General features: G+C 53.4%; 1 protein-coding gene across 2 annotated transcripts in view; it reads right to left on the bottom strand.

Annotated features, from left to right (window-relative positions):
• The window catches only part of LRRC75A (leucine rich repeat containing 75A), a 49,958-nt gene that overhangs the window by 2,104 nt on the left and 30,068 nt on the right, over positions 1 to 17,786 (bottom strand). Inside the window, exon 3 of one of the 2 annotated variants that reach the window (XM_034943301.3) lies at positions 3,658 to 3,773. The exons of the other annotated variant lie outside the window; for it this stretch is intronic. Coding sequence (XP_034799192.1) covers positions 3,658 to 3,773 — 116 coding nt within the window. The remainder of the gene's footprint in view (positions 1 to 3,657; positions 3,774 to 17,786) is intronic. 2 annotated transcript variants of the gene reach the window in all.

The raw sequence follows: 17,786 nt of genomic DNA, 5'->3' as shown, positions 1-17,786 counted from the left end.
CTGAAGGGAAAAAGGACAAACAAGGCTCAGGCACATAGGGCAGGCCTTTCCCCCAGAAGCTGCAGTGCCAGCCTCTCCTCGGCTCTCCGACGCTAGGGACTGCTTTTACGAAACACTTGGAGGTCGGATGCCACAAGTGCAGAGGTGGGAGCAACCAGAGACCTCAGTTCCCTGACACTGCCGCACGTCTCAGCTGTCAGGGCCCAGCTGGCCGTAGCCTGAGGTATGTGGCTGCCCCTATTTACCAGAAAAATTGAGTTAAGAGTACCATTGGGGCGAGTGAGGAATAAACATTTGCTGCTGTATTCATCACTTGGACTCAGCTTCCCACTTCTACCACCCTTGGGTGGCAGCTCAGCCCCCATGAATGGCACAAAGGATCTCTGAGTCCCCTCTTTCAAGACCATCTTCCCCACCAGAGAAGGATTCCCTATGGGGAGCCTGTAAGACAGCAGGCAGGGCAGGGCTCAGGGGCTCTGAGCCTGGTGGCAGCTGCTGACTCCTGGAGGCTGAGTGCCTTGCTCCTTGCTTCTGCTTGTTCTTGGGACAGAGCCCAGGCAGTTCAAGCTGATGGCGAGTGTGCCCTTCCCTGCACACCCCCCACCCCACCCCCGCCATCTGTTTGCTGGCTCCAAGGCCCAGGTGCAGTGGTGAGATGTTCATTTTCCACATTTTTTTCTTTTTTGGAGACAGTCTCGCTCTGTCGCCCAGGCTGGAGTACAATGGCACGATCTTGGTTCACTGCACCCTCTGCCTCCTGGGCTCAAGTGATTCTCCTGCCTCAGCTTCCTGAGTAGCTGGGATTACAGGCGTCTGCCACCACGCCTGGCTAATTTTTGTATTTTTAGTAGAGACGGGGTTTCACCATGTTGGCCAGACTGGTCTGGAACTCCTGACCTCAGGTAATCCACCCATCTCGGCCTCCCAAAGCATTGGGATTACAGGCATGAGCCAACACGCCTGGCCATTTTCTGCATTTTTTTTTTTTTTTTTTTTTGAGACAGTCTTGTTCTGTCACCCAGGCTGGAGTGCAGTGGCGCCATTTCTGCTCACTGCAATCTCTACCTCCTGGGTTCAAGCTATTCTCCTGCCTCAGCCTCCCGAGTAGCTGGGACTACAGGTGTGTGCCCCCACGCCTGGCTAATTTTTTGTATTTTTAGTAGAGATGGGGTTTCACTGTGTTAGCCAGGATGGTCTCGATCTCCTGACCTCATGATCAGCCCACTTCAGCCTCCCAAAGTGCTGGGATCACAGGTGTGAGCCACCGTGCCCGGCCCCATTTTCCGCATTTCTAAGTGTGCTGGGAAGGAGAGGGAGGTGGAGGGGGCTCCCAGCCTGCTCCAAGAGCATATGCTACTGTCAACAGCTCAAAGGTCATGGCTTGTACTTCCTGGCAACACAGGGTACATTTGTCCTTGAGATCTAAGCTGGGAGGCTGTCCACAGTTTGTTCATTTTGACTCTGACTGGGGTCCAGCCCCAGGGAGTTGGAAAGTAAAACTCTCAAGGCGTGACATTTAAATGCTTGGAATGCTGCCAGCCATCTGTGCAGCTTGATTTAACTTTGGTGCTATTGTCAATGTCATTAATAAAGACCCATTCCACCAGGGAAGCAGTGTGGTGGTGAACAGCCTGAGCTGGGTTTGAATTCAGCCCCACCACTTACCAGTTGGGTGATCCTAACCAGTCAACTGACAACAGTGATATCTCCTCCCTAGTTTGTTCCTTTTTGTTTCTTGGAGATGGAGTCTCACTCTGTTGCCCAGGCTGGAGTGCAGTGGCGTGATCTTGGCTCACTGCAACTTCCGCCTCCCAGGTTCAAGTGATTCTCCTGCCTCAGCCTTCTGAGTAGCTGGGATTACAGGCGTGCAACATCATGCCCAGCTAATTTTTTTATTTTTAGTAGAGACAGGGTTTCACTATGTTAGCCAGGCTGGTCTTGAGCTTCCTACTTCAGGTGATCCGCCCATCTCGGCCTCCCAAAGTGCTGGGATTACAGGCGTGAGCCACCGTGCCCAGCCCATTTGTTCTTTTAACAAACATTTGTTAAACTCATCTGTGTGCCAGGCAGTATCCTAGACACTAGGGTCACAGTGGTGAACAGGATGGACAAAATCCCTGTTCTTCCTCTACTAGGGGGAGACAGACCACAAACAAAACCCTGAGTGTGGGGCGATACAGTAGCGTGGGGCTGTGGCTACTCAGGAGAAGGTAGTGTGTGAACTGACACATGAAAAAGTAAGCATGGGCCATCAAAAGAGTTTGGTGAAAGTTCCAGCAGAGGGCACAAAGGCCCTGAGGCTGGAAAGGGACTGGTGTGTCTGTGAACCAGCAGGAAGGCCAGTGTGGCTGGGGCGGGAGAGCAGGAGAGGTGAGACCAGGGGGCGAGGAGAGCAAATCAGAGGCCCATGCTTGGATTTCATTCAGGTGCCATGAGATTCCACCCGAGGGGAATGAGACCTCATGACATGGCTTCCGAATGAAGAATGGACTGAGCATGGGTGTGTGTGGGGAACCAGGAGAGGCCCTTAGGTTCCAGCAGAGCTCAAACTACCAGCTTTCCATTGCTAAAGAACCAGCTCAGTCTCATGGCATTCCAGGTTCCAAGGGCCCCCCGTCTTGCTGTATCCCCATATATGTCCCCTCTACCCAGGTAGAGCCCCTCCCGTAGCCAGCACCATCACAGCCTTACACTGTTCATCCACCTGGGAATGCGCCTCTCCAGGATCCATCTCCTGGTTGTGGGTGGGGGTGGGGGGCGGGTCCAGAATAGAAGGAGGCACCAGAGTTCTTTCTTCTCCATGAGGGCGGGGGACAGCCCTTCCTTCCCCAGCCTGTAGGGACCTGCAGGGATGAGCTAGCACCAGCACCAAGGCCTTGGCAGAGTCTTTGTGAGGGCACACCACTCAGCTATCATTTGCAAAAAGACAGGTGTGCTTCCTTCTCCAGGAAGCCTTCCTTCCAGGCTCCCCTCTACTTGCTTCCTACGGTGTTATCACAGCCCACAGGTTCTGTGTCCTACATGCCCCTCAACCCCTACCAATCTTCAAGGGACTCTGAACCCCCTTGTTGCTGTATGGACCAGGGACAGGGCTGGGGTCTGGGTCCCCCTGGGGACATCTGAGATAACTGAGGAGTTACTAGGGAGTGCTCTGTTGCTCAGGCTGGAGTGCAGTGGTGCCGTCTCTGCTCATTGCAACCTCCACCTCCCTAGTTCAAGTGATTCTCCTGCCTCAGCCTCCTAAGAAACTAGGATTACAGGTGTGCGCCACCACGCCTGGCTAATTTTTGTATTTTTACAGGGTTTCGCCATGTTGGTCAGGCTGGTCTCGAACTCCTGACCTCAAGTGATCCACCTGCCTCAGCCTCCCAAAGTGCTGGGATTACAGGCATGAGCCAAACACTGTGCTTATCTGGGAGCGCCCACTTTAGCACACCAGGAATTAGAAATTTCTCACATCTTCCTCCCACCCACCAGACCAGGGTCCCCCTCTAGCTGTTTCCCCACTCTGGAATCCTCCTTCCATCTTACCTCCTTCAGGCAGCTTCTATGACCACCCCCCATGACTCCGCCCTTCCCTTCCCTACATCTCTGGGAGGGGCGCCCTGTAACACACACTCAGCCTGGCATAGACCTGCCCGGGGGACTGTAACTCACCAGGCCTGTGGCTTCCTTTTCACCAGCCCCCGGTGCCGCCTCCACTGGGAGTGGGGGCTGAGGTGGTATGTCAGCTGCCGGCACAGCTTCTCCATGGCGCCCAGTGCATCGCCTTCCTGCAGAGGCAACCATGGGTGGTAGGGCCCTGAGTGGCTGGGTGCACCAGTCTCAGCCCCCAGGCTTCCTGTCTCCCGGGTAAGAGCCCAGCTCCCCTAGGCTGAGCTGGGGGAGGCCCTGCTCTGCTGGCCTAGGGTGGGCACCCTAGGCAGACAGCTGTGGCTGCAAACAGATCTGCAGGATGGTTTTAGTTTTTGTGAATTAGTTGCTAGCATTGAAAAACAGATTTATATAAGTCTGGATTCCAGGAGATCGGACAACAGTTGGCTGGAGCCAAGTGCCTGCTGACCCCCTGGCCAAGACTCACCATGATCCCCGCCACTCCCCAATGTCCAGGGCCGCTCTGTGCATTCTCTTGCTCAGCAGATTTATTGAGCACTTACTCGGAGCCAGGCACTTGTTCTAGGAAGCTAGGATATGGCCATGAACAAATGTTCGTGTCCTTGTATTTCACATAGTAAAGAGGAAAATGAGATATTTTTACCTGTGTCTCCCTCAAAAGTGAGAACAAATGAATGAGGAGGCCAAGTCTTTCCCAGCCCAGTTCATTCACATGCGTTCCTGTCAGGCCTGTTGGCATTTGAGTTTGAAACCCTGGGTGTCATGGGCTGAATTGTATCCCGCTGACAATCACAAGTTGATGTCCTAACCCCTAGTACCTTGGAATGCAGCTGTATTTGGAGACAAGGCCTTTAAAGAGGTGACTAAGGTAAAATGAGGTCAGAGGAGTAGGCCCTAATCCTGTATGACTGGTGTCCTAAGAAGAAGAAATGAGGACACAGACATGCAGAGGAACAACCACTTGAGGACACAGGAGGAGGAGGGACTGACAGACCTAGGAGAGAGCCTCAGAAGGAAACCCACCAGCCAGCCTTGGACTTCTAGCCTTCAGAGCTGTGCGAAACGAACTGTCTGCTGTTTAGACCACCAGTCTGTGATTTTTTGTTATGGCAGACACTGGGTTAAATGATGCAGCTGAAAGATGCTACAGACTCCAACTACATCCCTAGGAAAGTCAATCCAACAGTCCCCGGAGCCAAACTCGTGCTGGACAGGGTGAGGGCATGAGTCCCTCCAGTGAGTGAGGGCCAAAAGCGTGCTCCTGCCAGTGGGCCAGTGCTGAGGCTTGGATGCAAGCGCTGAGGCTTGGATGCAAGCGCTGGACTCAGATGCAAACCCACATGTGGCCAACGACTTGGTGTGGGGAGGTCCGGCACGTTAACCACGCACAGTGCTCAGCATGGCGCCTGGAGTGGGTGCTCAACAGGCTGTTTTGTCATTACGATTCCCACACCCCTCTGCTAGTGGACAAGCAGTGTATTGAGTAGTGAAGAGCAAAGACCTGGGGCCAAACTGTGGGGATTCAAGTCTTGGCTTTGTCCCGTTCTGTGTGGCCTTGGACAATTGCTTGACTTCTCTGTGCTCCAAACCACATCTGTGAAAGGATTACAGTACAGACCTCACAAGAGTTTCTGTGAGGATTAAATGAGTCACTACTAGTGCAGTGCTTTGAATAGAGCCCAACCCACAGCGAGCTCTCCAGGCACACTCTCTAAGTGAATACCGTGATAGCGGCACCAGCACAGAGAATTCTGGCAGGGCAAGGAGGGAAGATGACTTCTGCCCAGGCTCAGATGTGAGCTCAGCTTTATTTTAATTTAATTTATTTTTTGAGACAGTCTTGCTCTGTCGCCCAGGCTGGAGTGCAAAGGCGCGATCTCGGCTCACTGCAACCTCTGCCACCTGGGTTCGAGTGATTCTCCTGCCTCAGCCTCCCGAGTAGTTGGGATTACAGGCACCCGCCATCACACCTGGCTAGTTTTTGTATTTTTAGTAGAGATGGGGTTTCACCATGTTGGTCAGGCTGGTCTTGAACTCCTGACCTCAAGTGATCCACCCGCCTTGGCCTCCCAAAGTGCTGGGATTACAGGTGTGAGCCACTGCGCCCAGGCTGAGCTCAGCTTTTAAGAGCAGATGGGTTAGTGATTTCAGATGGAGAAAGAAAATGTGAGGCATCCTTGAGTGAGGAGGAAACAGTCTGCTGCAGGGCTTGGTGATGTGGCGGCCGTGGGGTGTGTTACTGACATGAGGGCAGGTGAAGGCCTGGGGCCTGATCACATCTGGTCCCTCCATGGTTCAAGCCACTGTCAGCCCTGCACACCAGACATCACGCAAGAAGGTTATGGAATTCCCACAGCACCCCAAGGCAGTAGATACTTTCGTTATTCCCATTATGCAGTGCGGGAAACTGAGGCCCAGAGGGCTGGGGATGGGCCTGGGGCTGATGGGAAGGCAAGAGAAGGAGACTCTGAGGAAGGGGGACAAGAGAGAGAGGAGTTGGGAAGATGGGAGTTGAATGTCCAAAGGAGAGAGGCATCTGTGGAGGGACCCAGGAAGCAAAGGAGGGCCCGAGACCGAACAGAACGGATTTGGAGGAGGCCCCTGGGCTCCAGTTCACAGCCCATCCCCACCCCTGCCCCCAGCTTCCTGGTGCCTGGCTGTCTGATGAATAAGCTTGTATCACCTGCCACTTGCGCCTGTATCACACCTGTGTGTTACACCTGTCACTCCTGTGTGTCACTCTTGTGTGTTGCAGATGTGGGGGCAGGTGAGCATCTGCCTTTACAGCTTCATTCCTCACCCCTGGAGCTGACATCTTTTGGTTCCTAGACTTAGCTTCTTGCTGAACCTGGCCACATGACTGTGTGGAGGGAAGCAAGGCGGGTGAAGCAGGAGGAGCTGGTCATGGGGGTTGCAGGGGAGTCCCTCAAGGGGGATGTTCCTCAGACTGGGAGATGGAGAGAGGGGTGGACAGGAGGTGGAGAGGGTGACTCAGGGCCAGGCTATTGGAAGGGGCTGAGGGGACAGAGGCCACACAGCTGACTGATATGCTGGATGGAGAAGGTGTGGGCAGGGAGGGTGAGGAGGGTCTAGGCTTTGGGCTTGGGACATGAGTAGAAGGCAAGGGGCTCAAGACAAGAAGTGGGTGAGAAGGCAGGAGGGGGTTGACCTGCTCATGTGGGGCCATGGTAAGTTTGAGGGGCTCACAATACCTCCAGCTGTGGATGCCACTGGACTTATGGGGTTGGGGCTCAAGACAGGTCCAGGCTGGACACATTCATCAGTAAGATTAAACCCCTGGCCAGAGAATGAGCTAAGCAGGAGGGAGAGAGAACAGTGGACACACAGCAGTCAGAGAAGACTCCATCAGAGCAGCAGGAGTAGCGGAGTCTGGACACCAAGAAGAGTGACTAATGGGGTTAGACCCCCACCCAGAGGCCACTGGGTCTCCAACAAGGAGGCCATGGCCAGCACAAGTTCAGGGAGTGGGGCCATGGTGGGAGCCGACCTTAGAGCTCAAAGGGAGAATAGGGGCCAGGCACGGTGGCTCACGCCTGTTAATCCCAGCACGTTGGGAGGCCAAGGTGGATGGATCACCTGAGGTCAGGAGTTCGAGATCAGCCTGGCCAACATGGCAAAACCCTGTCTCTACTAAGAATACAAAAATTAGCTGGGCGTGACGGCAGGCGCCTGTGATCCCAGCTGCTCCGGAGTGCTGAGGCAGGAGAATTGTTTGAACCCAGGAGGCGGAGGTTACAGTGAGCCGAGATCGCACCACTGCACTCCAGCCTGGGTGACAGAGTGAGACTCCATCTCAAAAAAAAAAAAAATAATAATAATAATAAATAAATAAAACAAAGAGAGAATAGGAGGTGACACTGGAGATGGCCCATCTAGAGCTGTGCTTCACCTTGGAATCTTTCATACTGGAATCTCAGGGGAGCTTTTTTTTTCTTTTTTTTGAGACGGAGTATCGCTCTGTCGCCCAGGATGGAGTGTAGTGGCGCGATCTTGGCTCACTGCAAGCTCCGCCTCCTGGGTTCACGCCATTCTCCTGCCTCAGCCTCTCCAGTAGCTGGGACTACAGGCGCCCGCCAACATGCCCGGCCAATTTTTTTGCATTTTTAGTAGAGACGGGGGTCTCACTGTGTTAGCGAGGATGGTCTCGATCTCCTGACCTTGTGATCCGCCCGCCTCGGCCTCCCATTACAGGCGTTAGCCACTGCGCCCGGCCTGGAATCTCAGGGGAGCTTTAAAGTCCACTGATGGGCCAGGTGCTGTGGCTCACTCTTGTAATCCCAGCACTTTGGGAGGCTGAGGCAGGAGGATCACTTGACCCCAGGAGTTCAAGACTACCCTGGGCAATATAGTGAGACTTGCTCTCAAAAAAAAAAAAAAAAAAAAAAAAGCCCATCATGGTGTCATGTGCCTGCAGTCCCAGCTACCCGGGAGGCTGAGGTAGGAGGCTCTTGAGCCCCGAAAGTGAAGGCTGCAGTGAGCCGTGATCACACCTCTGCACTCCAGACAGGGTGAGACCTAGTCTCAAAAAACCAAACCAAACCAAACAACAACAAAATAACACTGATGCCTGGGCCACCCCAATGATGGGTGGGTGGCTCAGGCACAGGGATTTTTTTTTTTCTTTTTTTTGAGATGGAGTCTCACTCTGTTGCCCAGGCTGGAGTGCAGTGGCGCGGTCTTGGCTCACTGCAACCTCCATCTCCCAGGTTCAAACGATTCTCCTGCTTCAGCCTCCCAAGTAGCTGATTACAGACGCCTGCCACCACACCCCACTAATTTTTTGCATCTTAATAGAGATGGGGTTTCACCATGTTGGCCAGGCTGGTCTCGAACTCCTGACCTCGTGATCTGCCCACCTCGGCCTCCTAAAGTGCTGGGATTACAGGTGTGAGCCACCCTGCCTGGCCACATGGGGATTTTTAAAAGGTCCCCAGGTGATTCCCTAGTGCAGCTGAGGTGGAGAAGCACTGGTTCAAAGACCATGGGTGGGATCAGGTGGTCTGCCCAGCATCACTCCTGGAACCACCCCAGGACAGAATGTAGCCAGTCTCCAAAGCTTAGAACTGAGCCCCTCAGCTGCAGCTCCTCCTTCAATCACTTCCCAGGGTTTCCAAAATCTGGGGCCAAAATCCCTGTCTACCCTCTCAGCCTGGGCAGCTGAGCCTTAAAAGAAGAGAACAGAGGCCGGGCGCGGTAGTTCACGCCTGTAATCCCAGCACTTTGGGAGGCCGAGGCAGGCGGATCACAAGGTCAGGAGTTCGACACCAGCCTGTCCAATATGGTGAAACCCCGTCTCTACTAAAAATACAAAAATTAGCCAGGTGTAGTCGTGGGTGCCTGTAGTCCCAGCTACTTGGGAGGCTGTGGCAGGAGAATCGCTTGAACCCGGGAGGTGGAGGTTGCAGTGAGCCGAGATCGCGCCACTGAACTCTGGCCTGGGCGCCAGAGTAGGACTGGTGTGGGACTCTGACACACACACACACACACACACACACACGCACACACACACGAGAACAGAGGACAAGGGGGCATCACTGCACTGCCATTGCCACAAGGGGGCAGCCACGCACAGGGCCAGGCTCGGGATGGAAGTGTATCTGCCACTACCAGGGAGAACTGAGGAGCCTGGGTCTCCTCACTGGCTAGACAGGAACAGTAGATATGGACACCTCATAGAGTTGCCTTGAGAGCACAAGTGAGCTGATGTTCTCTCAGGAGTGAGAGTTCCCTTCTGCTTGTCTGAACTAAACTGACAACAGCTAACATGTATTGAGCAGCTGCGATGCATTGGGCATCTCCTCTGAGCACTGTTTGCACGAACATTTTGGGGCTCAGAACACAATTCCAAAGCATGGCGCCAGGGCCAGCAGAGAGTTTTGAACTAACGGAAATTGGAAGGCCTCAGAAGCAAAGTTTTTCTGCCCTTCTGCTGCCCTCCTGTCTCTGGCCCTTCTTCTCCCCCAGAGTGAGTCAGAGAAACCAGAATTCTTCTTCCCCAAGGCAGGTCACAGAGACCAGAACCCCTCTCCCTCAAAGCAAGCCATAAAACTAGGCAGGTCACTCTCTCCCTTCTGTCTTGAAGGCCATTCCAGAGGGGTAGGAAGGAACACTGCAGAGAGAGGCCAAGAAGAATCTGAGCAGATAGCCTTCCTGGGTCCCCTCAGCCTATCACCATTAGATCACACCCTTTGTCCAATCGCATTTCTACAAGCTTGTGCACTCTTTACCAAACCTGAGTATAAAAACAGATAGCTGGCTGAGTGTGGTGGCTCACGCCTGTAATCCCAGCACTTTGGGAGGCCGAGGTGGGTGGATCACCTGAGGTCAGGAGTTCGAGACTAGCCTGGCCAACATGGCGAAACTCCATCTCTACTAAAAATACAAAAAATTAGCTAGGCGTGGTGGCGGGCACCTGTAGTCCCAGCTACTTGGTAGGCTGAGGCAGGAGAGTTGCTTGAACCCAGGAGGTGGAGGGTCCAGTGAGCCGAGATCACGTCATTGCACTCCAGCCTGGGCGACAGAGTGAGACTCTGTCAACAAACAAACAAACAGGCCAGGCGTGGTGGCTCATGCCTGTAATCCCAGCACTTTGGGAGGCAGAGGGGGGCGGATCACCTGAGGTTGGGAGTTTGAGACCAGCCTGACCAACATGGAGAAACCCCATCTCTACTGAAAATACAAAATTAGCCAGGCATGGTGGTGCATGTCTGTGATCCCAGCTGCTCGGAAGGCTGAGGCAGGAGAATCGCGTGAACCCAGGAGGCAGAGGTTGAGGTGGGCCGAGATCACGCCATTGTACTCCAGCCTGGGCAACAAGAGCAAAATTCCGTTTTAAAATAAATAAATAAATAAATATAATTAAAATAAACAAATTCTAACAAACAAAAAACCAAAAAAACAAAAAAACCTCTTTCCCTGGGGTTTGGGGTCTTCATTTCTTTCTTTTTTTAAAGAGATGGGGGTCTCACTATATTGCCCTTGCTGGTATTGAATTCCTGGACTCATGTAATCCTCCTGTATCAGCCTCCCAGGTAGCTGGGGCTAAGGGTCCTCATTTCTTTTCTTTCCTTTCCTTTTCTTTTTTTTTTTTAGTGACGGAGTCTTGCTCTGTCCCCCCCCTCAGGCTGGAGTACAGTGGCACCATCTCAGCTCACTGCAACCTCCGTCTCCCAGGTTCAAGTGATTCTCCTGGCTTAGCCTCCCGAGTAGCTGGGATTACAGGCGCGTGCCACCACGCCCAGCTAATTTTTGTATTTTTAGTAGAGACAGGGTTTCACTATGTTGGCCAGGTTGGTCTTGAACTCCTGACCTCAGACGATCCGCCTGCCTCGGTCTCACAAAGTGCTGGTATTACAGGCGTGAGCCACCGTGCCTCACCTGAGCGTCTTCATTTCTGAAAGCTCCCACGTTGTGTAAAATTTTGATTAAATACATTCGTTCTGCTTTTTTGTTACCCTGTGTCTGGTTATAGGAGTGTCAGCCATGACCCTTATAATGAGTGAGGAAAAGTACCACACAGTTCTGCCCTACAATTTTTTTTTTTAGACAGAGTCTTGCTCTGTTGCCCGGCTGGAGTGCAGTGGTGCAATCTCAGCTCAATGCAACCTCCACCTCCCAGATTCAAGCGGTTCTCTTGCTTCAGCCTCCCGAGTAGCTGGGACTACAGGCACCCGCCATCCATGCCCGGCTAATTTTTTTTGTATTTCTATTAGAGACGGGGTTTCACCATGTTGGTCAGGCTGGTCTCAAATCCTGACCTCAAGTGGTCCACCTGCCTCGACCTCCCTAAGTGCCCTACAAACTATAGTCCCATACCTCACTACAACCCTATGAGACAGGTATTACTAATAACCCCGCTTTACAAATGAGGGAACTGAGGCAAAAAGAACTTAAATAGATGGGCAAGGCCTCCCAGCTTGTAAGATGGAGTCAGGATCTAAAGTCAGCCAGCTCTGAGGCTGATGCTCCTAACCGCTATCTGCTGCCCTCCTTGTGAGAAATCCTGTCTTTGGCTTAGGTCAGTTCAAAGTGTTTCTATCATTTACAACCAGAAAAGCCTTCAGTGAGACTGTCTCATTTTTTCCCAACTCTTCCACTTTTCAAAGAACCCCTCCAGGGCTCCCTCCTGCAGAGAACAGGACTAGGCAGCACTGGCCCAGAAGTGGAGCAGTAAGAAGGTGGGGAACGGGGGGAGGGAGAGGAGGAGAAGGAGGAAGAGGAGGAGGGAGAGGAGGAGGAGGAAGGGGAGGGGGAGGAGGAGGAGGAAGGAGAAGAGGAGGAGGAGTAGTAGTAGGAGGAGGAGGAAGAGGAGGGGTAGGAGGAGGAAGAGGAGGAAGGAGGAGGAAGAGGAGGAGGAAGAGGAGGAGAAGAAGGAAGAGGATCAGGAAGAGGAGGAGGAAGAGGAGGAGGAGGAGGAAGAGAAGGAAGAGGAGGAGGAGGAAGAGGAGAAGGAAGAGGAGGAGGAAGAGGAAGAGGAGGAGGAAGCTGGACTTGACATTGAGACACACATACCCTAACTCCTCCAGTGGCTGGAACCCTGAGAAGTAACCTGGGAGCCATAGCTAGCCACATTCCCTACCATGCGGCAGGGGGAAGAGCAGTCTGTGCAGAGGGAATGCAGAGGGAGGCAGGGTAGAGCAGCGAGGAGGGAAGGAGGGACCTCTGCACCGTGCTTATCTATAGTTCTAGCACCTTGGTCTAACTTGGCTGCCTGTGGGCGCCACAAGACACCTCGGTATCTGTAGAACACATTTTCTTCCTTGCTGGAGCCAGCCCGCCTGGGCTTCTGTTATGTGCAGCAGAATCCTAACCCGCCCAGAAGGCTCAATGGCTGTGTGCTGAATCAATGCTTTGCAGTCCTCCCCCAATCCCTGAAGATGGCATGAGTGGGATGTGGCACAGTCAAGTGACTATGAGTGCAGGTCAGGGCAGCAGCCTCTCCAGACCTTCCCAGTGAGGCTGCCCAGGTCCTGGGGCAGAACGTGTTTGAGGGGCTTCTCATTAATCTGTCAGGAAAGATGACGTGCCGACCTGCAGGCTGACCTGGGAGGGGTACCAGCACCCGACACTGCTCCGGCTCTCAGCCATCAGGCAGTGATACCATCTGCCATCTTCACTCCCCAGGCACCTCTGTAACTGCTCCAGGATCCCGACAAGCACAGCCCTCCACTGCCCTCCATTCAAGGCTATCCCTCCCTCATCCATAAATTCATTCATACATTCATCAAATGTTGACTGTCCCCCTCATTACACTGGACACCATTCCAGATGCAGAGACTGTGTGCCGGCTTTTCTGTTTCCTCTTGCCCCACAGTCCACTCTGCCCTTCTCTGCTCAGAAGGCTGGGCTCTAGAGACTGCATCACTGGGCTCTCTTCCCCCTGGCTTCCACTTGGGTTCAGCTAATGGGAGCAATGGCAGCAAGACCAGAGGGCAGGAGGAGAGACAGATGGGGGAGTTTATTCTGATTCCCCCACTTCAGCATGTGCAGCCGCCGGCCTCCAAGACAGCCTTGCTGCTATCGGCTCCTGGCATCTGTGCCCCTGCGTAATGTCCTTCCACATTGTAGCAGGGCTGGTCTAGGTGAGCAACAGAATCATTAGAACCAATAGAATGGTGGAAATGATGGTTTGTGACTTCTGAGACTGGGTCTTAAAAGGTATTGTGGGGGTTGGGCTCACACCTGCAATCCTAGTGCTTTGGGAGGCCAAGAGAGGGGGATTGCTTGAGGCTAGGAGTTTGAGACCAGCCTTGGCAACATAGTGAGTGCCCCGTCTCTACAAGAAAAGAAAACAAAAAATTAGCTAGGCATGGTGGTGCCTGCCTGCAGTCCCAGCTACTTGGGAGGGTGAGGTGGGAGGATCACTTGAGCCTAGTAGTTCCAGGCTGCAGAAAGTTATGATCACACCTCTGCACTCCAGCCTGGGCATCAGAGTGGGACCCTGTCTCAAAACAAACAAACAAATACAAACAACAACAACAAAAAAAAGCAAGGCCAGGCATAGTGGCTCACACCTGTAATCCCAGCACTTTGGAAGGCCGAGGCGGGTGGATCACCTGAGGTCAGGAGTTTGAGACCAGGCTGGCCAACATGGCGAAACCCCGTCTCTACTAAAAATACAAAACATTAGCCAGTTGTGGTGGCAGGTGCCTGTAATCCCAAGCTACTTGGGAGGCTGAGGCAGGAGAACTGCTTAAACCCGGGAGCCAGAGGTTGCAGTGAGTCGAGATTGTGCCATTGCACTCCAGCCTAGGTGATACAGCGAGACTCTGTCGAAAGAAAGAAAGAAAGAAAAGAAAGAAAGAAAGAAAAGAAAGGAAAGAAAGAAAGGCATTATGGCTTCTATATTATCACCTGTTGTGGGATAAGCCAGCTGCCATGATGTGAGGACACTCAAGCAGTCCCATGGAGAGGCTACAGGGCGAGTGTGCCGCCTTGGAAGTGGACCTGCCAACTTCTTTTTTTTTTTGAGACGGAGTTTCGCTCTTGTTGCCCAGGCTGGAGTGCAATGGCGCGATCTCAGCTCACAGCAACCTCCGCCTGCCGGGTTCCAGTGATTCTCCTGCCTCAGCCTCCCGAGTAGCTGGGATTACAGGCATGCGCCACCACGCCTGGCTAATTTTGTATTTTTAGTAGAGACGGGGTTTCTTCATGTTGGTCAGGCTGGTCTCGAACTTCCAACCTCAGATGATCCACCTGCCTCGGCCTCCCAAAGTGCTCGGTGGCCTCCCAAAGGTGTGAGCCACCGAGCCTGGCAGACCTGCCAACTTCTGTTAAGCCTTCTGACACTGCAGCCCTGATCAATGTCTTGAGAGACCCAAAGCTAAACTACCTACTTAAGCTGCCCCTGCAAACCTACAGAGACTATAACAATAAATGTCTGTTGTTTTAAGCCACTAAGTTTTGGGGTAGTTTGCTATATGGCAATGGATAATGCAGCGTGGCTCTGGACCAGGTGTTCTCACCCTGCCTCTGGCAATACAGCTTGTCCTCCTGTGAAACAACTTCCTACCACTGCTGTCTTTGGATGTCTCAATGTCCCCTGTTGACTTCCTTTATCCTGTCCTCAACCCTTTACTAAACTCTCTTCAAACTTCACAATGGAATATGTTGCCTGCTTCCTGCCTGGTGCAGGTTGGAATTATGAACAAGACAGACACCCTTCCCTTCAGAGTTTATATTCTAGTGGGGAAAACAGACAATAAATTAGCCAACAAATAAATAAGCAAGGTAATTTCAGAGACCAGTAAGTAAAACAGAGAAACGAATGGAAAAATAAATGGGGCTCGAGACAGGCTGATCAGGAGCCTACACTAGGCAGGCTTGTCAATGAAGGCCTCTCCGAGGCCGTAGGCTCAGTCTGAACTCAGGAGAAGGCAACTCAGACAGAAGAGGCTGGAGCAGTCAAAGGGAGCAGCGACGTCCCTAAGGTAGGAGAGGGTGTGGAGGTGTCAGGAACAGAGGAGGGAGGCCCACGTGCTAGAGCAGAGCTCGCAGGGCGACAAGTGGGAGAGGTGAGCTCAGAGACTCAGGCAAAGCCAGATGAGGAGTTTGGGTTTTGTTTAAACTACAGCACAGCCCCTCACTAAAGGATGTTCAGTGAGGTCCGTGTAGTATCCAATTTACCTTTGGAACGAGATCTCCGGTCTTGACACCTCTGCCTACAATCTCTAGACCCATAACGTGGGCTGACATGAACTTCTCAGATGCAAATGGCTCTGACCAGGATGTCCTGGTCAGCCCTCTGGGGTGGATGGAGGGGCTGCTCCTACCACCAGCCTGGGGACCTCCCACCCCTGCCTCATCCAGAGAGCCTCGCTTGCCACATGGGCGCGAAAGGGGCCTTCCAGGTCTCTGGGCTTTAGCAGGGCTCACCCACTCTGGCTGGCTCTGATTTTGTTTTGAGGAAAACAAAGTCCAGGTGTTGAAGTGGTTTGAGGAAGGTTACACCACGCAATGGACTGAATATCGGTATCTCCCCAGAATTCACGTGTTGAAACCTAATCCCCAGGGTGATGGTATTTAGAGGTGGGGCCTTTGGGAGGTGATTAGGCCAGGGGGGTGGAGCTCTCACAACGGGATTCCTGCTCCTTTGCCCATTTCCTGCCATGTGAGGACACAGGAAGGTGACTGTCTGTAACCCAGAAAAAGGTCCTTGCCAGTCACCAACCAGGCTGGCACCCAGATCTCAGACTTCCAACCTTCAGAAGCATGAGAGATAAATTTCTACTGTTTGTAAGCCACCCAGTCTACGTTAATTTGTTACAGCCACCTGAATGGACCACAACAACACAGGTATGCACCCCCCAGCCCCGCCCCTACCCAGATGGAAAGGGAAGATCAGAAGGCAGGAGTTCCCGCCCCTCCTGCTGGCCTTGCCTGGTCCTGTCTCACAGGGTCTCACAGTGGCCCTTACCCACTCCCTGGCCTGCCTCTCTCTCTGAGAGGGTGGGTCCTTCTCCCCACACAGGCTGTCCATGAGGCAACCTGTGAGGGGCAGGTTGGGGAGGGAGGGGAGCTCGGCTGCTCCCACCAGGCCCCTCCTCCTGCCTCCATGGGCACTGACCACCCAGGGACCACCGGCCTGTGTCCCACCCGGCTCTGGGTCACTGCATAGGCCCAAATCACACCTGTGGTTCTCCTCGGAGGTGTAACCTTGCTCAGATCACTTGATTACCTGAATTTTGTTTTCCTTAACTCAAAGATGGGCATATACATAGCCCTCCTATTTCTTTTTTGCTTTTTTGAGAGCCCCATCGCCTTTCACCCTCTCATCTGTGAGCAACTCCATTGCTGCTCTAGGAAAGGCAGAGTCTGGCACCTGGCAAGGCCTCCTCACAGGCCTGACTCCCGTCCCTTCCCACCTCCCCAGGCAGAACCGGGTGGAACTGCATGAGAAGCAACGGAGGCACCAGCCCCAGCCAACTCCCTGTGGCTCCTGGCACCAATCAGGCCTCGAGGCTTCCACAACACCAGCTTTCCTTCCCCTCCCATTGGGCCCTGCATCCCTGCCTTCTGCAACATTGTGCTCCTGACCCTGGCCGGCTCCCAGCCCTCCACAGCTGGGCCCCCACCTCAGAGCCTTTGCATCAGGTAGCCCCAGAGTCAGAGAGAAGGCCCCCGACAAAGCTGCAGATGGAGCTCAGCCCCAGGAAACACCTTTCCAGAGCAAGGCTCCAGCTCACTGTAGGACCACAGTCAAGTCTGTATCCAGGCCGAGCGACAGGTGGGCTTGGGAACCATCTCACTCCTGGCCTAGATCCTACACCAAAAGGAAAAACTTCCCTCCCATACCCCTTCGTCCTGCTCTGGTTTCCTGACTGCCAGTGGGGAAGCACTTCTTTTGGAAGCCACTGGAAATTGAGGGATGAGACAGAAAAAAACCAAAGCAACAGAGAAGCGCTCAAGTGTGGAAATGTCCCCAGCCGGCCCTCCCCTTCCCGCCAGGTCGGGCTGCATAGCCCTGGGGAAGCCTAGACCTGGAGCTGCAGGAACAGGGCAGAACCTCCCATCCAGGCAGGGCTGAGCTGCAGATCTGGAGCCTGGAGAGCCATGGAGCTTTCCCTTCCGAGCTCCCAGGGCCAGTAGGAAGAAGACATGAGTGAAGGGGTGGGTGTCAAAGGACACTCAGCCTCAGAGGTGAAGACATCTGGGAGTGGTGGGGACTGAGGCAAAGTGGACAGCCCCATGCAGGGCCCCGGACAGCCTTCTATGACACCTTTGTGCAAATAAGAAAAAGTTCACCTCCAGGGGGACACGGGCTTGCACCAGGGCTCATGGCTTGGTGGGTAGAGAGAGGGCTGGATTTGAACTTTCCCCTGCCTCCCCCTACCCTGCCACCCCTCTGTACGCATGCTTTTGTGCAAGGTACAACCTGTACAACTGTATGTGGTGGCCTTGGCCCCATATAACAGGGATGGCTACTTAGCTCCAGCCCTGCAGAAATGAGGGCTTCATGTTGCTGGAGCTTCCAGTTTTTCAAGGGCAGCTCAATATAGGGATCATGTGAAAAATTCTGGTTTTTAAATGTTGGCAATGAATTCACCCCCTGGGCCAAACAAAACCAATCTGTGCTAGTGGCACCAAGGGAGAGCACCTCAAGCACTTGGTGCCTGGAGGACGGGCTTGTCCTCCTTGGGCCTGGGCAGTGT

Source organism: Pan paniscus, chromosome 19 (assembly GCF_029289425.2).
Source record: "Pan paniscus chromosome 19, NHGRI_mPanPan1-v2.0_pri, whole genome shotgun sequence".
Taxonomy (NCBI): domain Eukaryota; kingdom Metazoa; phylum Chordata; class Mammalia; order Primates; family Hominidae; genus Pan; species Pan paniscus.
This window is presented reverse-complemented; position numbering and strand designations above follow the sequence as displayed.